The sequence below is a fragment of the Taudactylus pleione genome, unplaced genomic scaffold, assembly GCF_031769625.1.
Source record: "Taudactylus pleione unplaced genomic scaffold, aTauple2 ptg000136l, whole genome shotgun sequence".
NCBI classification, from domain to species: Eukaryota; Metazoa; Chordata; class Amphibia; order Anura; family Myobatrachidae; genus Taudactylus; species Taudactylus pleione.
The window spans coordinates 3,682,667-3,710,200 of record NW_028284538.1 but is presented as its reverse complement, the minus strand read 5'-3'; the positions used below and the strand labels follow the sequence as shown (position 1 = coordinate 3,710,200).

The window sequence follows — 27,534 nt, the reverse complement described above, 5'->3', positions numbered from 1 at the left end:
TTGTTTTCTGTTTTACAAAATTTATTTGAAAGCCAGCTGTTAGCTGTACCTAAAAACATGACTTCTCAATGTCAACTTTACTTACAGTATATTAACATTTATATGCACCAATAGTAAATGAGACTATTTTGAATTCGCTGGTTGAATAATGGATGGAAATAGTTATTATACGGCTTTTCTGCAGAATTAGGACAAGTGAATTTGCTGGTCCACCTGGCACCACCATGGTCTGTATTCTAGAACTGCTGTTAACTCAAGTTCAAAGTGTGCATTCACAATTTTAAGATAAGGGGCTGAGATTCCCCCCACCCCGAAGCTATGATCTGCATTTGCATAACTGCAAAAGACAAACATGTGAACACATATATTTATTCACGTATTATCACAAATATTTCTCCTAATCTGATTGGCTGATGGATGTGAGCAGAGATCCACTTAGCTCGTGGAAAACTCACAGCTTTAGCAATTCACCTTTGAAGAGCTGACTACAAGCCAAAGTCAGAGATAAGGGAAGAAGGGTTATACAAGTACAACTACAGACTTTTTACTTAATAAATATGAGTTTCATCCTCCTGAGACCAGCAAATGGGACAGATATTAACAATAAGCTTTTTTTCTGTTACAACAATGACAATCAAACTGATTTCCAAATCAATTGCAGGATATAAATTATATAAATAGATCTAGGGGTATATTTACTAAGGTGAGAGTTTTTAGAAGTGGAGATGTTTCCCATAGCAACCAAATAGATTCTACTTAACATTTAACTAGCACCTTCTAGAAGATAATAGCTAGAATCTTATTGGTTGCTATGGGCAACATCTCCACTTCTAAAAATTCTCACTTTAGTAAATTTACCCCTTAGGGCAGTATTCAATTTGGCTGCGAAAAGTCAGAATCAGCTACGTCATTTTCGCATGTTTCAATTATCCCCGTATTCAATTACAAAGACTTTTCGCCGGTGCGAAAAGTCTTTGAAAAAAACATGGATAAGTTTTCACCATGGTTTACATGGAGATAAAAAGTGCAGAATTGGGGTTTAGGGGTGCAGGCTTAAAAAAAATAGCCTGCACCCCAGGGAATGTTCCCTAAAAAAAAAGTGTCAAAAAAAGTAACAAAAAAAATCGGGACACCCCCAAAAATAATGTTTCATTTTGGGGTGAAAAAAAAATGTGGGACAAACTTCTAAAGTACTGAAATTAATTTCTGAGGGGTCCCCAAGTATGCGGCAGGTGTTTTACAGAATGCGGGTAGTAGCGGCAGGTGCATTTTTGCAGAAATTTGAAAAATAACTTTAGGGACTTAAAAATATGCTTACACCCATTTTCATGTACCCCAAATTTGATGGGCATAGTTTTTTTTTGCAAAAAAAAAAAAATCTAAGTGCTATTCTTCACCCATTTTTCATAGCCACAATTATGCACCTGCCGCGGCTATTACAAACCCCGACTTACTTCAGCAGGCAAAAATGGGGGTGCCCATAGTGATCCCCCATGTCTAGACATTTTTAGGGGGGTCCCAGGAACAATTCCCCAAAATTCCCGTTTCTTTGCGAAATTTACCTTTCCGCCGGCTCCCGTTTTCGCTGATTCCTAATTGAATACAGGGATAAAGCGGGCACGCGCCCGATACTTTATCCCCGAAAAACCTGCGATATGGAGCAAAATGTCCAACACGGACTTTTCGCTCCATATTGAATACCCCCCTTAGTCTCTGTTCAATGTTAGTAAGTCTAGTAACGAATATGAGATACATAAGTGTTACATTATGATGTGATGTTTGCACATAGTTGAAAAGAACTGTGGCTTCAGGAACCTATAGACAAAATCTACATTATGCTACTTATTATAAATCTAGACCTGGGTTGTCCTAAAGCAACAGAAGTGTAACATTTAGTAATTGTCCTATAGACTCCAGAATCATGGCTTCCTTATGGTATTCCTGGACTAAAACAAAATGAATATATAATATACATTTAGGTGTATATTTACTAAAGTGCAGGTTTTTAGAAGTGGAGATGTTGCCCATAGCAACCAATTAAATTCTACTTTATTTATCAAGCACCTTCTAGAAGATAATAGCTAGAATCTGATTGGTTGCTATGGGCAACATCTCCACTTCTAAAAACCCACACATTAGTAGCTATGCCTCTTAGACTGTGAAAAACTGAGAACTGTACATGATGATCAGTATTTGCTGAAGATGGCCAAAATATGCTCTTCATTGTGTACCTTGTAGGATCCAACACCTAGAAGACAGACAAATTTGAAAAGCAAATAAATACAATTAAAAAAGCATTGGAAGGATTTTATGCTAGGCAACTGCAGTACTAAAATGTACATCTTATTTCTGCTTTTACTACCTACACGTATTAAAGTGCGAGCCTGCAACACACAGATATATTCTAATGGACAGAGCTTGGTCTGCAAATCCTTTGTGAGGCTACCATGTTTGTTTGTTTTCTTTTGGAGGTGGGGGGGGGTTGCTACAAATTGCAGATTTACCGATACCCCCTCCCCCAATAATTGCCACTTGCCCATGCACGGCCTGATGACTGGGCAAGTGCAGTAGGCCATCCGGGAATCACAGCTTGCAGTAAAGTTGTTTCCTTGATGTCATATGCTCACTTATACCCCTTTTAGACATAAGCCGGGGCTCTGACACATGTCTCAGCTAGGGACCCCCTTTCACACTACACCTTGGACTCTGGAAACTCCCGGGTCAACCCCGTTCACACCGAGCCCTTGTCTGTCCAGGAATTCAGTGTGAGTCATTGAAAGGGGATGTTCTTTTTGGCTCACAATAATAAGCTCATGAAAACTGGGTGGAGACTTGGCTGCTGGGTGATGGGTGAAGACTTCATCTGAGCTGTTGCGAACGTTTGAACCCATGGTGTCAGAAATAGCATCTGCTCCACTGTCAGGTACTCTGGACTACTTGCAGATGATCTCATCTGTAGGCGCCAAACAGCCAATCAAGTATTTACAGCCCAACCCGGATCTAAAAGCGCAGGTCACACCGTTCACACTACTGGTGATCCGGACCTGGGACATCCGGCCTGGGTCATGTCTGTTCACACACAGCCGAGACCTTGGCTGAGCAGCAAGCCCCGTCAATATCTTGAGTCGAAAGGCTGTGTCTGACGGGTATAAGTCTGTGGTTGCCATTCGAGTGTAACAATGGGAAAAAGTTTTATGCCATCTTGGCAATGGACAATAAAGGCTGGTTCACTGCTGGTCAAATTTCCCTGTAACTTTCTGAATTTTTGGCTTACAGTTTTAAGGGTGAGATGTATCAAACCTTGGAAAAAGATAAAGTGTAGAGATATAAAGTACCAACCAATCAGCTCCTAACTGCCATTTTATAGGCTAGGTATAAAAAAATGACATAGTTAGGTGCTGATTGGCCTAAGGGATAAATTTACTAAGATTTGTGTTGGTACGAGATTGCTATCTCGGGTGAAAATATAACTTTTTTGCATATCGGGAATTTGCTATTATTAAACTCGGGTAATTTTTTTTTTTTCAAGTTTTGGGGCTGAAATCGGGTGCCTCAAATTCGGCCATTTTGATCACTAGAAATGAATACACCATGGGCTCAAATTAGAAGTAACTTTCATTCACTTCAGCTTACATCAGGAATTTACCATTATTCGTTTTGCTATATCCGGCCATTTTTACAGGCAATTCGGGGGCTAAATAGAAGTTTCAAATGCACCACCTTCTGATCTGCAAGCTTCCATCAAACATACGCGAATCAGTGTGATTTGTGTATGTTTAATAAAGGAACTTGTTTTTTAAGGGTTAAAGTTAAAAAGCATTGGCGATGGGTCCCTCCCAAAAGACATAACCAGCCGCAGACTGGTCAGCTAGTTCTGGTTCCTAAGATTACGGGGAACAAAACGTGTAGGGTTCCCCCCGTAAATTTAGAAACCAGCACCTGGCTCCGGCCAGTCCTGGTTTTAAATATAGGGTGATTCATTTTTTATATATGAAACCAGCACCGGACCCAAACCGACCGGGGTGTAATGCCACAGCCAGGAGACCCTATCACCGGGTCTCTGTGGCCAGTGCATTCGAACCCCAAGCCGGTCACCCAAAGCCAGGGATCTCAGGGGAGTTGGGGACCCCCCCAAGAAGGGATCTCCCCTCTCCTGAAATCCCAGGCTTGGGCTGAAGCCCAGGGCTCTTCTCTGCACCACTAGGCTGTGGGCACGGGGGTAATAATGTGTTAAATGGTTAAAAACTATTGTATTGTACAGTGGAACTACAGGTGCCAGCATGCCTTGGGGCTTCAACATGGACAGGATCGATCAAATACACGATCAAATAACTCAATCCTGTCAAAACCGGGATCTTGGTAAATTCCCGATTTTTAAAGTGAAAAAAAGCTGCCATTTGTGATCAGTCCTATCAGAGTTGAAAAACGGGACAAATCGGGAATAACACGAATCTTGGTAAATTTACCCCTAAGACTCTTTTCAGTCAATGCACTAACACTGCGCTTTTCTCAGTGCTAAGAAAGATCCTGCATCGCCATTTATCGCAGCAATTCAAGATGTCTTAATCTATCATTTTTTTCTTTAGCTTTTCCGTTTCTACAGCCGCATTAATATACTTTTCAGTTGTACCTTAATACTGCCCAAATCTGACCATTGTTCACGGAGCCACCATATCTGTGGGTGCATGCCAGCTTTATACTTTGTACAGATATGCCCAGAAAGCTCACTGGAGAATATAACAAGGCTAAATAATGCAAAATCGCATAGGGATCTCCACTTTTGGATAATCCCTAAATCTAACCAGTGCTCCCCATTTAGCTGTCAGCCAGTGGTCCCACCAATGGAATTCCAACTTTTCCATAAATAATAATGCTGATGTGACAGAAGACACATGTAAAATAATCAAACCGGCCACTAAGACTACAGACCTTCCGATAATGATTTATCACCGCTGAAAAACTGCCAATATGTCTTGTCATTGGTGCTTCCTCCCAGCTGGTTAATGGTTGTCACAAACTGGCCCCAAGTTGTGGTTTCTGTAGCAAAACTAGAGAAAAGAATTACAGCTATTACCATTGAGTGAGATGAAACACAATTATCATATAAATAAACGTCAGTAAGTAAGGACCAGTGGCATTAGTATACGCTGATGCCTATTATAGACCTGTAGCTACTTAGCCTACATTTGGTGAAAAGTATTTCTGTAGTTGGGTTGCATTTGGCACTTGGCAAAATCTGTCTTGGGAGATGGATTAAACCCAATAATGGTAACCAGGTAGTCTGATGCCTCATTAGTTCCCAAAGGAATAAATAACTAATTTATATAAACTGTATACTGGCGATTCAGCAGCCGAAACAGCAAGTATGACCTGTTTTCAGTGCCAACAGAGTGTGTTTGACCGATTGACATGGTAACAGCTTACACAATTAGCCGCCATTACCGGCAGTCGTAATGCATAAAATGTGTATACTGTACCATGGTCATAGCGACTACACATCACAATTACACCCAAAAATATTAATCATAAGAACCAAAACCCCCAGTGTTGCAAACTAATACAAATATAATTTTTACATAATCTTACTGCTGTTCCTGTTCTGGTTTCTATTACTCATCCTGCAGCTATAATTTGGGATCCTGCCTTTACATGCATGTACCTGACTTGTTTGAGGCGACACTGTATGATCCATTGCCTGGCCGTGGCCTGCTCCTATTTATGCTTTCTCTTCCTGGACCGGAATTTACTGTGTTTATCCTGTATTCTTTGGAGCTCTATTAAATCCATGAAAAAAATCGTAATGTGGATGACTTTGTGTGGACCTATATAAAACTTTGAGATAAGCCCAATTATATTATCCAATTCACATTGGTGGCATTTGCACTTGTTTGCACTAGGAGGCGCCCTTGTCATTTATTGTATTTCATATTGGAGGAGGTGGTGTGGATCCTGACAAGGAGCTTGGCTGTCCTACACTTGGATTTTCCTGTGCACTTATACATTGTTTAGACTTTGTTGAAAAAAATCACCTGTTTTGGACATTTTGTACTTTTTTTTAATTCACTGTATTGTTGTTGTATACATTTTTTCAGTGCTAATTGTTATATATATATATATATATATATATATATATATATATATATATATACAGTCAGGTGCATAAATATTGGGACATTGACAGAATTTTCATATTTTGACCTCTACTCACCACCACAATGGCTTTGAAATGAAACAAACAAGATGTGCTTTAACTGCAGACTTTCAGATTTAATTTTAGGGTAATTACATCCATATCAGGTGAACGGTGTAGGAATTACAACGGTTTCTATATGTGCCTCCCACTTTTTAAGGTGCCAAAAGTAATGGGACTATCAACTCAAAAGCTATTTCATGGACAGGTGTGGGCTATTCCCTCATTATTTCATTATCAATTAAGCAGGTAAAAGCTCTGGAGTTGATTCTAGGTGTGACATTTGCATTTGGAATCAGTTGCTGTCGACTCTCAATATGAGATCCAAAGAGCTGTCACTATCAGTGAAGCAAGCCATCATTAGGCTGAAAAATCTAAACAAACCCATTAGAGAGATAGCAAAAACATTAGGTGTGGCCAAATCAACTGTTTGGAACATTCTTAAAAAGAAAGAACGCACCAGAGAGCTCAGCAACACCAAAAGGCGCGGAAGACCATGGAAAACAACTGTGGTGGATGACAAAAGAATTATTTCCCTGGAGAAAGGAAAACCCCTTTACAACAGTTGGCCAAATCAAGAACACTCTCCAGGAGGTAGGTGTATATGTGTCAAAGTCAACAATCAAGAGTAGACTTCACAAGAGTGAATATAGAAGGTTTACCACAAGATGTAAACCATTGGTGAGCCACAAAAACAGGAAGACCAGATTAGAGTTTGCCAAACAACATCTAAAAAAAGCCATTACAGTTCTGGAACAACATCCTATGGACAGATGAGACAAAGATCAACTTGTACCAAAGTGATGGGAAGAGAAGAGTATGGAGAAGGAAATAAACTGCTCATGATCCAAAACATACCACCTCATCAGTGAAGCATGGTGGTGGTAGTGTCATGGCGTGGGCATGTATGGTTGCCAATGGTACTGGTTCCCTTGTATTTATTGATGATGTGACTGCTGATAAAAGCAGCAGAATGAATTCTGAAGTGTTTCGGGCAATATTATATGCTCATATTCAGTCAAATGCTTCAGAACTCATTGGACGGCGCTTCACAGTGCAGAGGGACAATGACCCGAAGCATACTGCAAAAGCAACCAAAGAGTTTTTTAAGGCTAAAAAGTGGAATGTTATGCAATGGCCAAGTCAATCCCCTGACCTGAATCCGATTGAACAAGCATTCCACTTGATGAAGACAAAACTGAAGGGAAAATGCCCCAAGAACAAGCAGGAACTGAAGACATTTGCAGTAGAGGCCTGGCAGAGCATCACCAGGGATGAAACACAGCGTCTGGTGATGTTTATGCGTTCCAGACTTCAGGCTGTAATTGCCTGCAAAGAAATTGAAACAAAGTATTAAAAAGTGAAAGTTAGATTTAGTATTGTTTAGTTTGTCCCATTGGTCCCTTAAAAAGTGGGAGGCACATATAGAAACCATTGTAATTCCTACACCGTTCACCTGATTTGGATGTAATTACTCTCAAATTAAATCTGAAAGTCTGCAGTTAAAGCACATCTTGTTTGTTTCATTTCAAAGCCATTGTGGTGGTGAATAGAGGCTAAAATATGAAAATTCTGTCAATGTCCCAATATTTATGCACCTGATTGTATATATGTATATATATATATATATATATATATATATATATATATACATATATATATATATATATATATATATATATATAGACACACAGATACTGTATACATACAAATATACACTGATCAGCCATAACATTAAAACCACTGACATGTGTAGTGAAAACATTGATCATCTCATTACAGTGGCACCTGCCATTGGGAGATATATTATACATCGCCGAAAATGCCTACAATGGGCACATGAGCATTATAACTGAACCATGGAGCAATGGAAGACGGTGGCCTGGTCTGATCAATCACATTTTCTTTTACATCATTTGCGTGTGTGTCATTTACCTGGGGAAGAGATAAACATGGTTGTGCTATGGGAAGAAGACAAGCCGGCAGAACTAGTGTGATGTAGTGTGAGCCATATAGCAACTTTCAGTACTTAAAGGATCTGCTGCTAACGTCTTGGTGCCAGATACCACAGGACACCTTCAGAGGCCTTGTGGCGCCCATGCCTTGATTGGTAAGAATTGTTTTGGTTGCACTATTTTGCATTGCACACTAGCAGATTCATGTGCAGCCCATCCTACACCTCTAGAGACCCTGATAATTACAGTAAGTATACAACTCGCCGCAAGTTGCAGTTGTGGATACTAGAATACTGGAGGTATACAATATTGCTCCTAAAAGCAGCCGTCCCTACCAGGGGCGCCGAGAGGGGGGGGGGGCGGGTACAGATTACCAAGGCCCGGGCTTCCTGAGGGGCCCGGCGCCGCTCCCCCTCCCTCACAGCAGCCCAGCACACAGCGTGTGCTGAGCTGCAGTGGAGACTGCTGTGGCTGCTGAGCAGCAGCCACAGCAGTCTCCTATGCCTGTGCGGGGGGAGGGATCACACTGATCGCGCCCCCCCTGGCTTTGAGCAGGGCTGAGGGGGCCCAGAGCGCCCCCCTCCCAAGTGCGCAGCAAATATTTTTTTTTCTCGGGAAGGGGGCGTGGCCACGCTTCCCGCGATCAGGCCACACCCCCTATTACCCAGGCCCACCGCGGCTCTCAGCAGGCCTGGTCCCTACATCACCTACCATTGCTGATTCCACCACTAGTTGACCCAGCAATGTTAGTGTGCATGCATGAAGGGGCAATCAGGACCTCCTTCCCATAGGAAGGAGCAGGGCTCCAGGAAGCATCATCATAACTAGGGTGGTGCGACCAGTGCCATGGCACAGGGCACCTCAGGGCAGGGGGCGCTGTTTGAGCCGGTGAATTTTCCTGTTTATTATCATTCTCACTTGTAGCTTCCTCTTCTTTTATCCCCAGCATCTCCTGGTCTCCCCTATCTCTTCCCTGGCCCTTCCCCATGAGGACATGGCCCTTTGTCAGGTGCACTATCTTATGTCCCTATTTTAAAAAAATGGGGGGGGGCACCAATGCTCTCTCTGGCACAGGGTACCAAAAAATCTAGTTACGGCTCTGGGTTCCAGCAGTCCAACTCCAAAAAACTTTATTATGTTTTCAGAGTTAGCTGGATACAGTGAGACCACATCGGGCCCCTAGTAATTCTGGTAATGAACGGGCCCAAAACTTAAAACTAGAGATGTGCGGTTCGGTTTTACTGAAATACAAACACGCCCGAACTTAGGGGTTCTGGGTCGAATCAAGTTCCAGTTCGGAATCACTTTGGGGTTCTGAGTAGAACAGAGTTCCGGCTCAGGTCTGCTGTCAGTTCGGAACTCAGATTTAAACTCCGAACTTGGGTTTTGGATTGCATGTAAACAGGTCCAAGTTACATCATTTTAGCTGATTTTATGGATTTTTTTAATTGATTTTTATTAATTTTTAGGGAGTCCAAAACCGCACTTCTCTACTTAAAACATGCTTAAAATAGAATTTTGCCTGTGTATCAGGCCCATAATTGATGACGAATAAGCCCCCTAGTCACTGACTTTAATAAATTAAGTGACTTATTAGCAACAGTGCATGCAGTAGTACAGATGATTTTTCCTTTTTTGCTTATTTCACCAGTCTACATGACAAGCATACTAAAAGCAAAATAGAAAATGTCACCAGAACTATTTATTATGTTCTTAGCTGTTATACAGCCCAGCACAGACCACTTTGAGATCTTAATGGAGGCCAACAGGCACTAATCTCTATATACATGACACATACTGTTATTGCAACCCAGGAACATTTGTTCAATCCTAAACAGCAACATACTTTTAAACACCCTGTTCACACAATTGTTAGAATAATGCAATGCAGGCTCAGGTGGCTTGTGCAGGCATGTTTCCCTCGCCCATTAATCTGCCACATTGTTATAAATATTTACGCCCTAATACTCATTGCTATTTACAGCAATTCCTTTAGCACTTTTACACTGTGGGCCTGATTCAGAGCCGCTCGTAAGCGGCCGCTCGTTCGCTCTGAGCGATGTTCGCATAACTGCGCATGCATATGGGTCGTAATGCGCATGCGCAAACCAGTCATTGCGGTCGGGAATCGTGCGCTCGCAAAACAGCGAGGGGCTGCTAATTTGAGTGACAGAATGTACCGTTTGTGGGTGGTAACAGGGGAAGGTGTTTGAAAACGGGGAAGTGGAGATCCGAACGCAGGCGTGCCTAACGGTCAAAAGGGCGTTTAATGGGAGTGCATAATTAGGAAAGGAGCGTCATCGACCACGTCACTTGGTTGTCTTTTAGCCTGAACTGCTCGCAGTGATAGCGGGAAAAAAATCCTACCACAAGCACTGCGAGCAGTTCAGATGCCTTTCGATGTACCCGATTAATCTAATAAATACCGGAGATGACGTGTGATGCGTACGGCAAAGGGGCGTCTTTACAAAATAGCGAGCGCATTTTTCGTTCACTCGCTCAGACATAGAGGCGTCAACAAACAGCAAAGAGCGAGCACTCAATTTAAATAGCCGGCCCCTTTTTTGGAACGACCGTCCGCAAATAGCGTCCGGGTCTGAATCAGGCCCTGTGTCCTTGTGAATCAGCCACTAGAACACCACTGATCACATGTAAGCAGAGGATACATATTCTACAGCAGGAACAAGCAGGCTGAGAACTTCACATATGTTCCTGTCTCACCAGTCACAAAGCCAACATTATCCAGCACCCGCGCCATGATCCCTTACCTGAAATACTTCGGGTCCAGCTCAGCTGCCTTCTCCATAACCTGCAGCACAGTGGATCCTTCACTCACAGGCACAGAAAGAGAGTATTTGAAATAATCCCCAATCAGGTCATTATAGATGGTGTAATATACAGAGATCAAAGGAGCTACACAGAAAGAGACAAAAGCAAGAGGTATTATAGGCACTCTGGTGTCAGCTGGCTGTAAAAACATTAGCATATAAAATAACCATAGTTGGTAGATGAATATATAGAAGGGGTTGGGTATGAAATACCGGCAGCCGGGATACCTGCTGTCAAAATGCCGACAGTGGCATCCCGATGCTCGGAATCCCAACAGGGGTCGGGTAAGTATACAAACCCACCAGAGGTGCACACTTCCTCATTGTATAGATGGTTACTAAGGGGTATATTTACTAAAGTGTGGGTTTTTAAAATTGGAGGTGTTGCCCATAGCAACCAATCAGATTCTACTTATCATTTATCTAGTACCTTCTAGAAGATAATAGCTACAATCTGATTGGTTGCTATGGACAGCATCTTCACTTCTATAAACCCGCACTTTAGTAAATATCCGCCTAACACTTTAATACAATCTGTGCCCCTATTACTCTCTAGCACAACAGACACAGCAGGTACTGATATATTTGTCAGATCGTCTCAATGTTATACAGCTGGTTAACTATAAATCTGGGGTTTATTCTCCTGAACTATGCCATAGACAGACCATACATAGGACCTAGCACAGCAAGCAGATTATAATTGTGTTACATGTCCATCCATGACACACTCACCTGCTGATCCCTGTCCGGCTGTATCTTGCACACAGAGCAGGCAGGCCACGCAGAGCAGATACACTAACATGCTTCCTGACAGATTGCACATAATGGTCTGAATGTGGGTTGCCTTCTTCTATATATAACCACAAAGCCACCCAATCAGTAACCGCTTCTCTGTAATGCACCAAAGCAACACCTCTCTCGCTATCTACACTTTACCTGTTTACTGTGCAAATAGCAGGCACTTTGAGGACCTGTTCTGATGGATAGATCCCACTGTGTATATTGTGTTGTCCGATTGAAGGACCTGATTCAGCAAGGATCACAGTTGCTTATACGCACGCAATCGGCAGAATAATTCGCACTGCGCATGCGTATGCATCAAAGTGCGCCGCCTGCCCGAACCTGACGCTGCGATCGGGACTGCGATTGCAGAGGATACGCAGACCCATGGCAGAGTGAGTGACAGGAAGTTCCGTTTGTGTTTGGTGACCAGAGGCAGATTTTTCCTAGGGGCTGCGAGGCTGCAGCCCCCCAGTAATATCCACCACCTCTGTCTAGCCAGTGCAGTCTGTGACTGCACTGGCTACACTGTGTGACTGGCAGTGGCTTCCTATTGGAAACGCTACCTGCCAGTCACATACACCACAGGCAGCCCCAGGAGGAGGTGTCTCCTCCCCCTGGGGCTGCCAGTCCGGGCTGCTATTAGCAGAAAGCGGCTTCCAGGAGAAAGCCGCTACTTTGCCTTTACTCCAGCCCTAACCGGCTCCAAGGGGCCGCAGACGATGCAGCCCTTTGGATGCCGGTGGCATGCGCGGCTCCCTGCCGCCAGTGCACATGCACCGGTCCCGGCGCCTGACAGATTGCGCAGGCGCCGGAACCCGGCCAGGAGGACTCAGAGCAGCGGCGGGAGGGTGATTGCACCCTCCCTGCTCCCTCTCGTTTTCAGCAGCGGCAGCCCCCCTCATCGAAGAAGGCAGGAGCCACCGCTGATGGTGCCGGCGGGGTGGCTAGACGAACGCAGGCGTGCCAGTGTGTCTCAACTCCGTTTCAGGGGCATGCATAAATTAGTCACTGCGATACCAGATGCAGCCTGAGGCCTCATAGTGTACACAGAAGTTAGCAATTCATGAGTGAGGTCTGACCTGCCTTATCTGTGCGTATGGGTCCGATGTTACTCGATGTTACCGATTGTTTTGCTATATTGCTAAAGTATACGGATGTGAGTAAGGGGAAGTGGGCGTCCTTATATTAGGCTGTGATCGCAATGTGAATGCACACAGTTACATATCACCGCTGGTATTAGTAACTGCGTTGTGTGTGTATAAACAGAATAGCGATCCTTACTGAATCAGGCCCGAAGTCTCCACTGTTATACCTAAAGATTGGAAGCTTGCAAGCAGAGCCCTCTTACCTCATTGTCTGTCTATTGATACACAGTCTTATTTTATGACTGTGTTTGTTCCTTATTGTAAAGTGCAATGGTATATGGTGACCAGATGAGAATAAATAATAAATCAATGAGGACTAAAAGTCTGCACAGGACAAGAGTCCTCACTGTAGCAGCTCATACTGTCCGCCACACTTACCATTGACATAACCTTCAAAATGTTGGCAACTGCCACCTTGTTCTCTTACAGTTCAGTTTCCTACTACCAAGTCTATTTCATAGGTCAATGTTGATAAGGCGTTAGATGTGCCACAAGGAGCTGGAACTTGGGCACACTAAGTGGAATCAGGTTCACCTCTAACCTGGCTAATCAGTTTTGGAGTGGAAAGCGAATACTCCATCTTGTTTTTTTAGTTTTTTCCTTGGCACTGTTCAACAGGATGGAAGTGAACTTGGATCCGCCATCCAGCAAACCTGTACAACCTACAGGCATCAATAAAAAAAACCACCACGTATTTTTGGGGCAGCTTTTCCTGGACCAAGTCTAACAAGCCTTTCTCTAGTGTTGGTCTTGAGACCACTTTGTGGAGCTAACCCATTTTACTGCTATCATACTTCTCTTCCTATAATATGTTATAAAGGATCTTCCAGGCCACTTAGGTTATTATACAAACACATAGTGCCAGCTTGTAGAATGTCATATACTACCTCTATTCTGCTCCCTCACCTGTGGGCTTCACTACTTGTACAACACTACCCTGACCATCAAGTGCCAATAGTTGCAAGCAGAGTTCCATGGCTATGTGCGGTTAAGTATCACTTAATTTTGGTTTAGTAGATTGAGGACCATGTTATAGCACATAGACATAATCAGTGCTGTAGCATGGAACCGCCACAGCAAGTGTATTGTACAGCTATACATGCTCTGCTCTTGCTATGCCCAGGACATAATAAGAAACCAAGCACATTAGTGCATGTGTAGCTTAAAGCATTTATTGATAAGCAATTAAATGAATTGGGTGCATATGCACCCATGTAAGAAGCTTAAAGCACCCATAAACATAGCATATTTATGTGCAGATGCTCAGCTGCAGATATCTCTAGTCTCAAATATACAACTCTGCATCAGCAGGGTATGTGCCATGTTTCCATCCAGAGGATATTTCTCTATGAATGCTGGAAATTGGATACGGAGATGAAATATGTGCATATTTTACACCAGGTGTAGGCAACCTGTGGCACTCCAGATGCTGTAAAACTACACATCTCAGCATGCCCTTCCACATTTTTGCTGTTTAATTATGCTAAAACTGTGGCTTGGGATGTGTAGTTTAATAGCATTTGGCCTACCACACATTGCCTACCCCTGTTCTACACATGGCATGTGAGTTAGATATGTGTGTTGAGATTATATAACATCTGGTGATGAGAATGAGCTACGGAAAAATGAGCTACAAGGAGGAGGGACCAGAGTTTTTCTGGAGTCCGCCGGGCTCCCAGAAAAGTGAAGTGGGGATGGGGAGAATAATACCATATATTACAGGTCAGTGGGGAGGAGGCGAGGCCAATTTGCAGGGTAATATGATAATTGCATCATTTAGGCTCCACCCCACTTCATAGAACCATGATTTGCGTCATTATGTCATGAGGGGTGGGGCCTAATGGCACAAATAGTCTATCCCTGCCCCCTGCATCTCCTCTCTGGGCTTCTCTCAGGGGGAAGGGGGGGTTGGAATAATTGAAGTAAGCATACCGTAGAACTACATTAATAAATAGACCCCTAACAATGTGAATAGAGAGTGCTCATACAGTATCTTTTGATTCAGTAATGTGGGACTCACAGCCAAGATGTACTAAACATACAATAGACAACGCTAAATTATTGATAACAAATGCAAAATTCCCAGAAGGAAATATAAGTAAAATAGCATTACAGGTTACACAGAGAGCCAAGAAACACCTGTGTGCTCTGTACAATATCTCCTGAGAACAGATTCCCTGTATTGCCTGATGCCATTATAACAGCTCGGGGAGTCTGCCCCTGGTACCATGTGTATATGTAAGAAAGGCTCTCACCATTATCTCCTGGGCACGAAATCCCTTTCACAGAAAGATAACTTTTACCCCAGAGGAACGGCAGGACCTGTGCAGCAGATATGGGAATGGAGAATTTCCCCTGTGGTATCAGATTTATGACTGCACTTATTGTTTGGGGACAAGCCCAGGAGGCTGCGGGATAGTAAGCCTGGGCAGCTGTCAGAGCCTAGAAAACATTATTATTTATCATATTAATATGTAATAATTATAATAATGATCATATTCATAATGCATTACTATGTCATCAGAGATCACTATATAAATGTTATGTATGTATTATAAATAATATGTTGACATTAGAGAGAACATATTACAATGGAACAATATATAAACAACATGTTGCAGAGGGAGGTGGTCTGTGGGCAGTATTGCATTTATTTATAATATACAGAGAAAAAATATATGGTTAATCGTCTGTAACTGGCATCAAGGTTGGCAGAGGAGAGCACAGGGACTGATTCAGCATGGATCACTATGGCGATCGCAGCTGCGGTTACGCATACAGGTCTGCGGAAATATGCTAATGAATGCAATCGCAAAGCCGTAGCACAGCCAGCATAGAGATGCCCACCACCGCTATCTCACATCCGTAATACCTTGCTGTGCTGTCTATACATCAGGAACATCAAGTAAAATCGGCCCCTCACGCAGAATTACAGCAGGTCTGACCTTACTCAGATATTGCTATCCTTGTCGCACGCAGTGAGTACACAAGCTGCGTATACCATCGCAGTGGCTAATTTATGCACGCCTATTCAACAGCGTTCAAACGGACAGGCACGCCTGGGTTTCTCCGATTGCTACCCCATCACCACCCCCCAAACGCTGACCTCCCGTCACTCACTCTGCAGTGGCTTTCTTTCCGCATGGAGTAATCGCAGAACAATCGCAATGCAAACTCACACACGTGCACTGCGATGCATACACATGCTCAGTACGCACCATCAACTGATCTGCGTACGCTGTTGCAGTTGCGATACGTAATAAATCAGGCCCATAGTCCTCTATTGTTCTGTGTAATGGGCCGTTACAGGTCTTCTTCCTACCTGCCAAAAAGGCCAGAGGTGTCTTTTAAACGTCCATCCACATACAGTACCTATATGTGATGGTGGGGAGTCTGCTAAGTGTATAGACTGAAATGTGCTGAGACTTTCTGGACATTTTGAAACTGGTCATCCCACTTCTAGTTCTTATGTTTCTCCAAATGTACCTTTGTCACTTATGGAATTTCCCCTACCCAGACCTGGAGGTACAGTATGTGAAGTGCAGAATACCTCTTTGAATAATGCTAATTACGGTAATTTAACTTGGATTTCTTAAGAAGCTGAACAGTCATTAATAGTCATTTGCCGTGCCAATAGTGAAAATCCATGTTCCTGTATGGAAATATGTTGGAAGGGACACAGCAGGTTGGTTAAAACGTTCTTTTTATGGATGTTTAACCAACCAAGCCAGGACTTAGGCTGTAGCTTCCTAGCTGTTAGATCCGTCTTGACTTTATATAGCAGGGGGAGGTGGTTTTGGGAAGTATTGTGCAGGGGTTTTGTTGGCATAAAAAACATCCCCTAAACATGTTATACATTCTGGGTCTTATTCAGACCCGGTCGCAAGCCCCGATGTGCTCGCAACCGGGTCGATGGGTGCCCTGTGCACGCGCAGGGGCTGCACTGCGCTTGCGCAAGCCCCGGAGCGAGAGAGAAACTCTCTCGCTCCGGAGCTCGCTACAAAAGGGGCGGCGGTCGATGTTGATCGACAGCTCGCCCTGTTTTGTAGGCAGGCCGGGGGGTGGTTTCCAAAATGGAGGCGTTCCTTAAGGAATCAGCAGTGATGTCAGTGTGGAGTTTCCTGCTCTATCAGGGCAGGAAGCTCACTGGGGCTTGTGGTTTCCGAGACCCAACCTTAGAGTCTCGTCGCAAGCCCCGATGGTCGCGATGGTGATCACCATCGCGACCATCAACCTGGTCGGTTGCTAAGCTGTGGGTGGTAACCCACAGCTTAGCTAGCGACCAGGTAGGCCGCGCTAAAAAAAAAGGAAGCGACCGCCCTCATTCAGAAAGAGCGATCGCTTCTTGCGACCGCCTCTGAATGAGGGCCTCTGAATGCAGTTTAAAATACATATATATTTGGTTTTGCCAAAATCTTGAAATGTAACAAGTTGTGGGGTGTATCTTATTTAATTGTGAGGACAGGGATGCATGTGACAGTGTAATATCAATTGCTGGAGATGGGGGCAAGTGGTCACATCCACCTCTATTTAAAACAAACTTCATACATTTATTTATTACCAGTTATTTATATAGTGCACTGCACACATATTCCGCAGCGCTTTACAGAGAATATTTGTCCATTCACATCTGTCCCTGCCCCAGTGGAGCTTGCAATCTATATTCCCTACCACATGCTCGCATACTTACACACTATGGTTAATTTTGTGGGGAGCCAATTAACCTACCAGTATATTTTTGGAGTGTGGGAGGAAACCGGAGTACCCGGAGGAAACCCACGCAAGCACAGGGAGAATATACAAACTCCCCACAGTTAGGGCCGTAGTGGGAATCAAACCCATGACCTCAGTGCTGTGAGGCAGTAACGCTAACCATTACACCGATATATCCAATTTGTTTTCTAGCTGGTGGTGACCTTAGTATTAAACTGAACAATAAATATGGTCCTGATTCAGCAGTTTTTTGGGAATCTACGTGTGCGCAGGACCCATTCTGCGAGTGTGCAGAATGAGTCCTGCATAGTCACACGCAGACACTTCTATGCCTCTGCCTGATTGACAGGCAGATGCATTTAAGGGGATGTGCAGAAGCGGGACGGCCGGCGTTCCCAGAAACGGGGACTTGTTTGCCACGTTTTCCGGGAGTGTCCACCTATGATCTGCGTTGCTCAATGCAGTGTCCTAGGCTCGCAAGCCGGCCAGCTTGAGTAAACTGAGGCTTACTCAGCTGGCAGGAGGCACGGTACTGTGCGGGGGCGGGGAGAGCCTGCGTTCCCAGAAATGGGGGCGGGTCCGCCCCGTTGTCCGGGAGTGGCAAGCCCAGGGACTGCACGCAGTGTCCTGGGCTCGCAAGCTGGCCGTCCCGGCGCCTTCAACCATTGACCACCGATGGTCGCGATGGTGATCCCAGCCTACGACATCCGTCGTAATGCTGGGATCGCAAATGCAGCAGGAGTTGTCATACACCTCCAGCTGCATTTGCATAATAGCAAGGACGTAATTGCAAAGCTGCCTGCGTGCATATATCATATATCTATAGCCTGCGTGCATACAGTACATCATATATCTATAGCCTGCGTGCATACAGTACATCATATATCTATAGCCTGCGTGCAGCTTTGCAATTGCGATCTTTGCTGAATCACCCCTTATGATAATAACAATGTTCATGGCAGCACTTAGGGTGGACGAGAAGTTTTAGGGGTAAAGGAAGTGCAGTTATATTCTAGGAATAATGTCGCAAAAGCAGTGAATGACTAATAGTAATCATAGTAATAAAAGTGATGGGATATTTGAGATCAAAGGAAACTGTTGTGTCTTAGACTAGGAAATGTGAACACTTTCTCAAATGATTAATGTCAACTCAAAATATATCACTGAGGACCTATTAGTACCTACCTGTCTACATACAACATCAGCCTATTAAACTAGAATACATGAAATAGAATATGACTACATTAACATAATGAAATTAGAATTAAATGTAAAGAATGATGAAACCTCAAGTGATTTTCTCTCTTTACAGAAAGTGGTGCCACGAGGATCTCTCCTTCCATAGGTATGATAACACCCGTGACTGATGACCACTGGGGTTACCTTCTGCCAATCAATCACACCATATAAATGAGCAAGAGGGTTTCTGTACCTGGCCAGCCAGCCCAGTGCTGTAGATGTTCCCAATCAGTCCATTGTTCTGTGCTGCTATGATCAGGTCCAGCAGTATAGACAGAGAGCTCTTCACTAACGTCACTGTCTGAGTGGGCACATTTTCCATCTGAAGCAAACACGTCAGTCCCATCGCTGCCACAGCTACAGTGTCTGTAAGCACAGGGTTATGGGGAGAATGCAAAATAAAATAAAAATTAATTCTTAAGCATGTATAATAAAGATCAGTTCTAAAAAAGATTCAGAAATTCACCCAAACTTGTGGATACATAGAAAAAAAGGGAAACAAATAAAATTCCTTAATTTCATATTCACCCCTGTTTTACTGATATTTAAAAAAAAAAAAACTTTTTTAAAACATCATCAAAAGTGGGTGTGGCTTAGCATTAGTCAGAATAAAAATGTTTTAGTTTTTGTTTTTTATGGATAATTACAACGAATAGTTAATTTTTAATGTGAGAATTTAGGCTTTAAGAATACTGTACATTAATAGAGGTTTAAATACTTTTGCTGAAACCAGTCTATGCCAGATTTGTTTTGCAGCTTTTTTTTTTGCACGTTTTCATTTCCTTCTTTACTATACCCTATAGAAATTTTTTGCTTTTTAATTTTTGTAAAAACAGCTATTTCTTCCATTCCATATTTGATCGGCAAAAAATCCAATTTATCATGACTGTTATTTGCGGTCACAAAATTATTCACAAAATGTACCACTATTTGTGTGCGCGTCATTTATTGGATCCTTTTGATTACATACTGTGTGTGGTTCATAATAACAGTAAACGTTTGTCTTTAATTTAATTTTGTTTATTTTTTTGCCTTTCTAACTTCAATGTTTTTGTTTATTTATTCTTAATTTTTTTTTACTATTAATGGTTTAGCATGTTTTAAGATGCTTGCAGTATTAAAGTCTCAGCTGCCTTTGACACCTATTCATATGGGGCACTGAGGGTCTTACTAGACCATTTATCCACTACAAAAACCCCAGTAATCACATCACAAGGGCTCGCTACCAGTCACTATGTTTTCAGGTTAAAAAAAAATGATTCTAAAAGGTGCTCTAAGGTCAATGCTACCCTCATCAAATAAAATACATTTCTACAGTCCTCTAATAAATAGTTCCCTTAAATGCAAATACGAAACCTAAATTCCACCCGCACCATGTGGAAAAGAAATAAGATCAATGACACACTGAATTTTTGATGCAGAGAGAAAAGGAATCTCTATCACAGGCATAGGCAACCTCCAGCACTCCAGCTGCTGTGGAACTACATATCCCAGCATGCAATAATTTTAGACCCTGTCATTTTTCAAACACAGCCTGTAAGATGACAGTAAGGAGCTGATTGGTTGGTACTTTATCTCTCTCCAAGGCTTAGTACATCTACCCCATAGTCACAAAAACAGATTACTAGCAACATATCATTATTCCATCACAAAGATTTACAGATATGAAGAATGAAAATGTATCTATCATCATCTACACCCAAAGCCACAATTTTGGGTGTAGATGATGATATGTTGATGATATGGGTTGTTATGATGAGAACTGCAATTGCATTATTAGCATTTTTTGTTGTTTTTTTTTTTGTTTTTTTTAAATAATCCACATTTTAGCAAACTTAGGGCCTATTCAGTATTTATCACAAATGCAACACTGAACGCACATCGAGCAATTGCTTGCCATCGCGCATGTGTAAAAGCCGCAACTGCGCGTGCATTAGCATGTGTGTTCTGCTGCGTACTACACGGATTTACAGCTGCGATCCATACTGAATCATCTTGGTCCAATGTATTTCACATTACTCACAACACATAACTAAACATTGATGAAAGGTCCCCATTAAATTGATGTTTCAGCTTGTAGGCTACGTTTATATACTCACCTACAGAAGACGTGAAACCAGATGGGTGTTCTGGTGTAGCTTCAGCCAAAGCCTCTCCAGCTGTAATAGCTGCAGGATTGGACATCACACACAGTGCTAGGACATCAAGGGCGACTTGGTACCAGGTTGTCAGTGGAGAATGAGAATTTGCTGTAATAAGTTCAAATGTTCAGTTAGTGGAATTCCCACATATTCCTTCATTGTACTTAAATTGAAAGAACACCAGTGGGAACGCATACAATCTGGAGGCACTCTATAATATCTGGCACATTGGTAACTGGAGCTGACTTTCACCAGAGACCACATTATTTGCTTCTATGTTATTTGTGGCAGTGAACAATGAAGCCTAAAACCTTTGTTCAGGTAAAGATTGAATAGGAAGGACATACAGGCCTTATTGAGGAGTTGATGACAATTAATCAATGACTTAAGATAAGCACTTTAATATTTGACTCCACGTGTATAATGGAAAAAAAAAAAGACAAAAGTGTACACTGCAGGGAGATAAGTGGGTATAGCAGATTGCGTATAGTGCACTCACCTGTGGTAAGTGTCACATTCACCTTGGATAATCTTAATGGAACCTGAATGTATACGTGTACGGGGCGGGCACTCCAAATAAGTGTTCCAAACAGGATATTTACACTCATTCCAATGGTGGCACATACCAACTTTATCTGTAACTCTCTAACTATTGATGTAATTTCTCTCTTTTATGTGGGATGTTGCAATCTATGTCACCAACCCAAACAACGGTATCTAAATGGAATATCAACAGTCAATGGATCAACAGTCAATAGGTCCACACCAGATGGTCGACATGCAAAAGGTCTACTGACAAACAAATGGTCGACAGTTCAAAATGGTTGACACAAAAATGATTTTTTATTTTTTATTTTTAGGGTTAGTTTTAGGCACTAGGGGGAGGGTTATGGTTAGGCTAGGGTTAGGTTTAGGCACTAGGGGGTAGGGGAAGGGTTAGGCAGAGCCGTAACTAGACTTTTTGGTGCCCTGTGCCAGAAAGAGCATTGGTGCTCCACCATTTTTCAAACAGGGACATAACACACCCAAAAAAGTGGAATGGCCTCATGGGGAAGGGTCAGGGAAGAGATAGGGGAGGCCAGGAGATGCTGGGGATGAAAGAAGAGGAAGCTACAAGTGAGAAAGATTATAAGCAGAAAATTGACAGGCTCAAACAGCGCCCTTGTCCTGCGGTGCCCTGTGTCATGGCACAGGTCGCACTACCCTAGTTACGGCTCTGGGGTTAGGCACCGGGGGGAGGGTTAGGATTAGGGTTAAATTACAAAAAATGTATCAACCATTTTTGAGTCGACCATTTGAACCTGACAACTTTTTAACCCTGTCGACCTTCTGCACTGTTGACCATTTGTTAGTCAACCTTTTGTACCTGTTGACAATGGGCCTGATTCAGAGCCGGATGCTCTGACCAGAGCGCTCGCTCTGAATCAGGGCCCTCCTCCATGAAAATGGAGCGTCCTCCTGGACGCTCGTATAGCTGTGGGTGACCACCCACAGCTATAGCGAGCATCCATGATGATGGTCGCGATGGTCAAAGACCATCGCGACCATCGGGCTTGCGACGGAGACCCTGCGGTAGGGGCTCACTGCCGCAAGCCCTGGAGTGATTTTGGCTCTATCAGAGTCAAAAGCACTCCCATTGACATCACTAGTGATGTCAGTGGGGCCGGCTTCAGACGGTAGGCGTTCCCATGGGAACGCCTCCATCTGGCCGCCACGCCCCTGGCACGCCCACCAAAGGGGGCGTGCTGTCAATCAACATCGACAGCACGCCCCCTTTGGTGCGAGACCCGGAGCGACAGCTTGGCTGTCGCAGTCCGGGTCTCACGCATGCGCACGACGGAGCTCCCTCCGTCGTGCGCATGCGCAGTGGGGCAACATCGACCCGTTTGCAAGCGTCCTTTGCTTGCGAACGGGTCTGAATGACCCCCAATGTCCACATATTGTGTGTCGCCAAACTAGTGTCAACCTATTGGCTGTCGATCTAGACACTGTCAATCTATTATACCACACCCTCTAAATAACTGAAAGTGACGGAACATCTCCCATCTATTTTAAAATTCTTCACAAAAAAGTTACAGAAATTGGGGGAATGTATGCTAGGTGGGTTGCTATGTGCGTGCAGGGGGGATTGTAATTGCAAAAGCAGAGCAATAATGAAAATGTAAAAGGACCAAGAAAATACATTTGTGAGTATAATAAAAATTACTGTTATAAACTCACCAATACAGTCCAACTCTTCATGAGTCTTGGTCTCTAAGAGTTCTACAAGGTCGATGTTTTCTCCAGAACCATAAATATTGGTGGGGTCAGAACATGAAGAACGAAGAGCAAGAACATAAAGTGCAACTTTCCCTGAGGTGAAAGGTTGATCTAAAAGGAGTGCAGAGACATAAAACCTATTAGTATGATACATGAAGATATTATTCTTTATAGGAAGCCATAGTATCAGCTAATACATTCCTGGTATCATATAAACCAACATTCCCCTGACTGAGTTGGAAGTAAGACCTTCTGTACTGGAGTCTAAAGCTAAGTAGACACTTGAACAATGTAACAAACTATGCAATGGTCGTTCCAATGTCACTAATTCCAGAATACACGATATCAGCACGATATATCGGATTTTATCCAATTAATTGTTTCTCCTGTACACTATGGGTCTGATTCAGAGATGGATGGATGGATTCAGAGATGGACACAGCTCATACACTGTTGCTGCTTCTTTGGACAGAGCAGCGATGTACAAATATGCTAATGCCGTAGGAGGCACTTGAGGAGAAAAGACGCCTCCTAACAACATTGCAGATCATCTGCGAGACTATTGGTCATCTGAGTATCCTTGAGGTTACTCAGATTGGCCCTCACAGCACTGTAGCCCAAGCCATTGGAAGATGCAGACATTGGCTTCAGCACTCCTAGAAAATGGGGACAACACACCAGTGGCAGTGCAGCCAGTGGCTTGTACCGAGGCCCGCTGTGGTGCAGGGGCACATGGCCGCTTGCATTCAACAGCACCGCTGCACCCGCCGCCAGTGTCCCCCAGGCCCCACAGTATTTAAGTGTAGTGCAGACCGCAGTGAGAGCAGTGGCAGCTGTCTGTTTATTATAGCAGCCAATGAGAGTCAGACAGACTCTCATTGGCTGCTGCATCCATTGAGGGAGCCGGCTGGAGCTCACTCATGAGCTCCACCTTCTGGCTCACCCCGCAGCAGGTGATGGGAGAGACGTCATGACGTCTCTCCCATAGTGCAGAAAAGCGGTCCGGGAGGAGCAGTCGCGGCAGGAGCGGGGATTCAGGTAAGTTGTTTGGTTTTTTGTTTTGTGTGTGTGTATGGGGCATGGACACTGGCACTGTATAGGGGGGGTCGCTACTGGGGGCACTGTATAGGGGAGGGCGCTACTGTATAGGGGAGGTGGCCGCTACTATGGGCATTGTATAGGGGGGGCCGCTACTGGGGGCACTGTATAGGGGAGGGTGCTACTGAGGGCACTGTATAGGGGAGGTGGCCGCTACTATAGGCACTGTATAAGGGGGGCCCGCTACTGGGGGCACTGCATAGGGGGGGCGCTACTGGGGGCACTGTATAGAGGGTGTGGCTGTTACTGGGGGCACTGTATAGGGGGGGCTACTACTGGGGGCAATGCATAGGGGGGATTACTACTGGAGGCAATGCATAGGTTGCTCTACTACTGGGGGCACTGCATAGGGGGGACTACTACTGGGGGCACTGTATAAGGGGCACTACTGGCGGCACTGCATAGGGGGATCACTACTGGGGGCAAGGTATATGGGGCACTACTGGGGGCACTGCATAGGGGGACCACTATTGGGGGCACTGCATAGGGGGGCTCAAAGCATATTCTTGCACCTGGGCCCACCACTCTCTAGTTCCGCCACTGTGACACACCCCCATTTTCCGGAACGGAAGCTGGCAACGCCTCAAATGGCCACAGACTGTCAATCAGACAACACTGACATAGATATATTACACATTTTTATGTAAACCCAGACAGTAATTGTATAATACATCATACAGTAGCTTAGTTACTAATGCAGATCCACGTATCCATGCAGACTTTCTGCTGTTCTGGTACAGAAATTGTAGAGTGACAAAGGGGAGGGATGGTCAAAGATTGTTTTAATTTGCCTGTAAAATCCCTTTAAGGCTTTTCTATTTCCCATGCAGGTTCCACCACTACTTTCATACACATTGATGCACTTTTATTATAGTGCACATTTAAGCCTTTTAAGGGTGTTCTCTGCCTAAAGCAAAAAATAAATATGTACTACATGGGGGCTGTACAAGTGTACATGGTAAAGTTGTGTGACTCATTCCTATTGCCCACAATCAGTCTATGTTTTTATTTTTACCATACTTATGGTATTTCTGCAAGAGCTCCAGGAAATCTGCAATGATGACCTGCAGTACTTAAACCAGCACTGAAATGGTTACTGCAGACTGCATTTCAAGACGAATACCTGGATATGTGCAATGCTCTCACACAAACATATCTCTTGCACAACCGTGGAGAGTCACAAGGAACATACATGTTGCAAAACATCTGCTCAGATTAATCACGTCAGAAAACTATGCAGTATAAATTACAGTAAGGTGGATCTTGGAATAGGGTACAAGAAAACTCCAAAATATTTGTTTAATGGTGGGAGCAATTCAGTACAATTGGAAATTACAATGTATTCCACTAGATCTAGGGGCCTATTCATCAACACTAAAATAACGTTTTTAAGGACATTTTCCTTAAATAACGTTATTTTGGTATTCATGAACAGACTTAACACAGGAGATATCACAGATATCTCCTTGCTAAGTCCCCCTGCGTTAATTTCCACACTCCCCATACATTAGTACATTAGTATGGGGATGTGGAAATTATGGTATTCATCAAATTCCGAAAATTATCAATTTTGTGAGGTGGCGAATAGCAGAATCCACTAACCTGTATCCGTGTGTGCAGGTCCCCCGACGAGTCCCTCCGGTGCTCTGCTTTCGTACCCCCCCCCCCCCGACTTACCTGTCCGCGCAGCAGCCTCAGGCTCCGGAGGCTGGTCTGTCATGTGTGCTCCCCAGCAGAGCACAAGAAAGTTTAGAAAAAGAAAAAACAATTTTTTTTTTTTCTAATCTGTCATGTGGTCTGCAGGGAAACCACATGACAGACCAGCAGGACGGAGCCGGAGGCTGCTGCGCGGACAGGTAAGTCGGGGGGGGGGGGGTACGAAACTTACCGCATCTGTTGGCAGTGCTGCGCATGCGCTGGTTTTACAGATGTAACAGCGCATGCGCAGCACTGTTTCCAGACGCGATAAGGTAGTGTAGGCAGGGAAAAGTATCTATTTCCCGAAAAGCTGTCATCGCAAAAATGACAGCTTTTCGGAATAGATACTTATGGAGAGGTGGAATGATGAATTCCACCTATACTTAGCTAGAACTCCATGAGAGTTCTAAAGCTAATTATCTCCATTGAATTTTTACGTTTAATGAATAGGCCCCCTAGTCTTTTTATATTTAGTGTTTTGTACTATGATCCTCTATAATACATTGCGACTGCATATGCTACTATTGTGTATAGGGAGATTAATTAGCAACCTGTTGTGTCTTGTGCCTATAAAAGCAAACCAAAAAAAAAAACCCACTAGTAATAAGATACAGAAATAAAATAAAACAAAATAAGGTGGTGTCTTGTTCTCAAATAAATATTAAATTTTAAAATAACACACAGAATTAAATATTTGCTTTAATGCATTGTTTAAATAAATATTAATGGAACCATGTTCAATTCGGAGAGTTCAAAGAAAATTGCATATTATATTCAGGGGAGAAAGCACAAGACATGGACTCACTTTCAGAGACTTTACGGACTGTGTCTTCTCTCAGCAGTTTTATTAGCGTCTCTCGGGCAAAGGAGTCTGGGACATCTCCTATGTTCAATGCCAATAGGACACTGGGGTCTGGGATAACGCAAGGCCCCACACTTCTTGCCATGTTCAATGCCAGAGCTGTGACAGAAGACTTCTGTGTGTCTGGAACAGCTGGAGAAGAAAGAGAAGACCTATTATGTAGCTTTGTACTAAGGCCAAGGAGGGCTCACTCTCACCACTCATCCTCAGGTGTCCTATCACATTGTCACTCACAGCAGACAGCATTAGCCTTGCAGGGACAGGTGAGGCTGAGGAGCCCAGCACATAAGATGAGCAGCTTCATCCTGATAGTCATGTACAAGTAACTCACTCCTTCTTCTTCCTCCTACTTATACCTTACTATATCTGGCACATGTCCATGTGTTGAGCCTCACATCCCTGTTTACATGCTCTTTCTCAACCTGGCATTGTGAAAATTGGCTGCAATGCTGCATAAATATATATTTATACATCAGAGGGTTGCACAGTACAAGGCACGGCTAAGCTCTGTTAGCTGCCAAGGGGAGGAGAGAAGATTTTGACAGCTTGAAAAGCTGCAAATGAAGAAAACACATTAAGCTGGTGCTAAACTGGAAAAAAAACACTTGTTTCCAAACATTAAA

At 43.6% G+C, this 27,534-nt stretch overlaps 1 protein-coding gene across 1 annotated transcript; it reads right to left on the bottom strand.

The window, feature by feature from the left end:
- LOC148522921 (cobalamin binding intrinsic factor-like) lies at positions 1–27,325 on the bottom strand. Its single transcript, XM_088473562.1, has 9 exons — positions 27,146–27,325; positions 26,855–27,043; positions 23,215–23,364; positions 20,953–21,102; positions 19,047–19,219; positions 15,157–15,343; positions 10,914–11,058; positions 4,930–5,048; positions 1–2,248 (listed from the first exon to the last, which is right to left on the bottom strand). The coding sequence occupies exons 1-9, from the start codon at positions 27,225–27,227 to the stop codon at positions 2,187–2,189; spliced, it is 1,257 nt and encodes a 418-aa protein (XP_088329688.1). The 5' UTR covers positions 27,228–27,325; the 3' UTR covers positions 1–2,186.
- Between the last annotated feature and the right edge of the window lie 209 nt (positions 27,326–27,534).

Bases quoted from the DNA above. Each gene is read 5' to 3' on its own strand.
- LOC148522921 (XM_088473562.1), bottom strand. From the start codon at position 27,227: ATGACTATCAGGATGAAGCTGCTCATCTTATGTGCTGGGCTCCTCAGC. The intron at 27,044-27,145 runs GTGAGTGACAAT...TTTCTTCTCCAG, and splicing joins CAAGGCTAATGCTGTCTGCT to CTGTTCCAGACACACAGAAG. The intron at 2,249-4,929 runs GTCTGTAGTCTT...TCTGTCTTCTAG, and splicing joins TGATAAATCATTATCGGAAG to GTGTTGGATCCTACAAGGTA.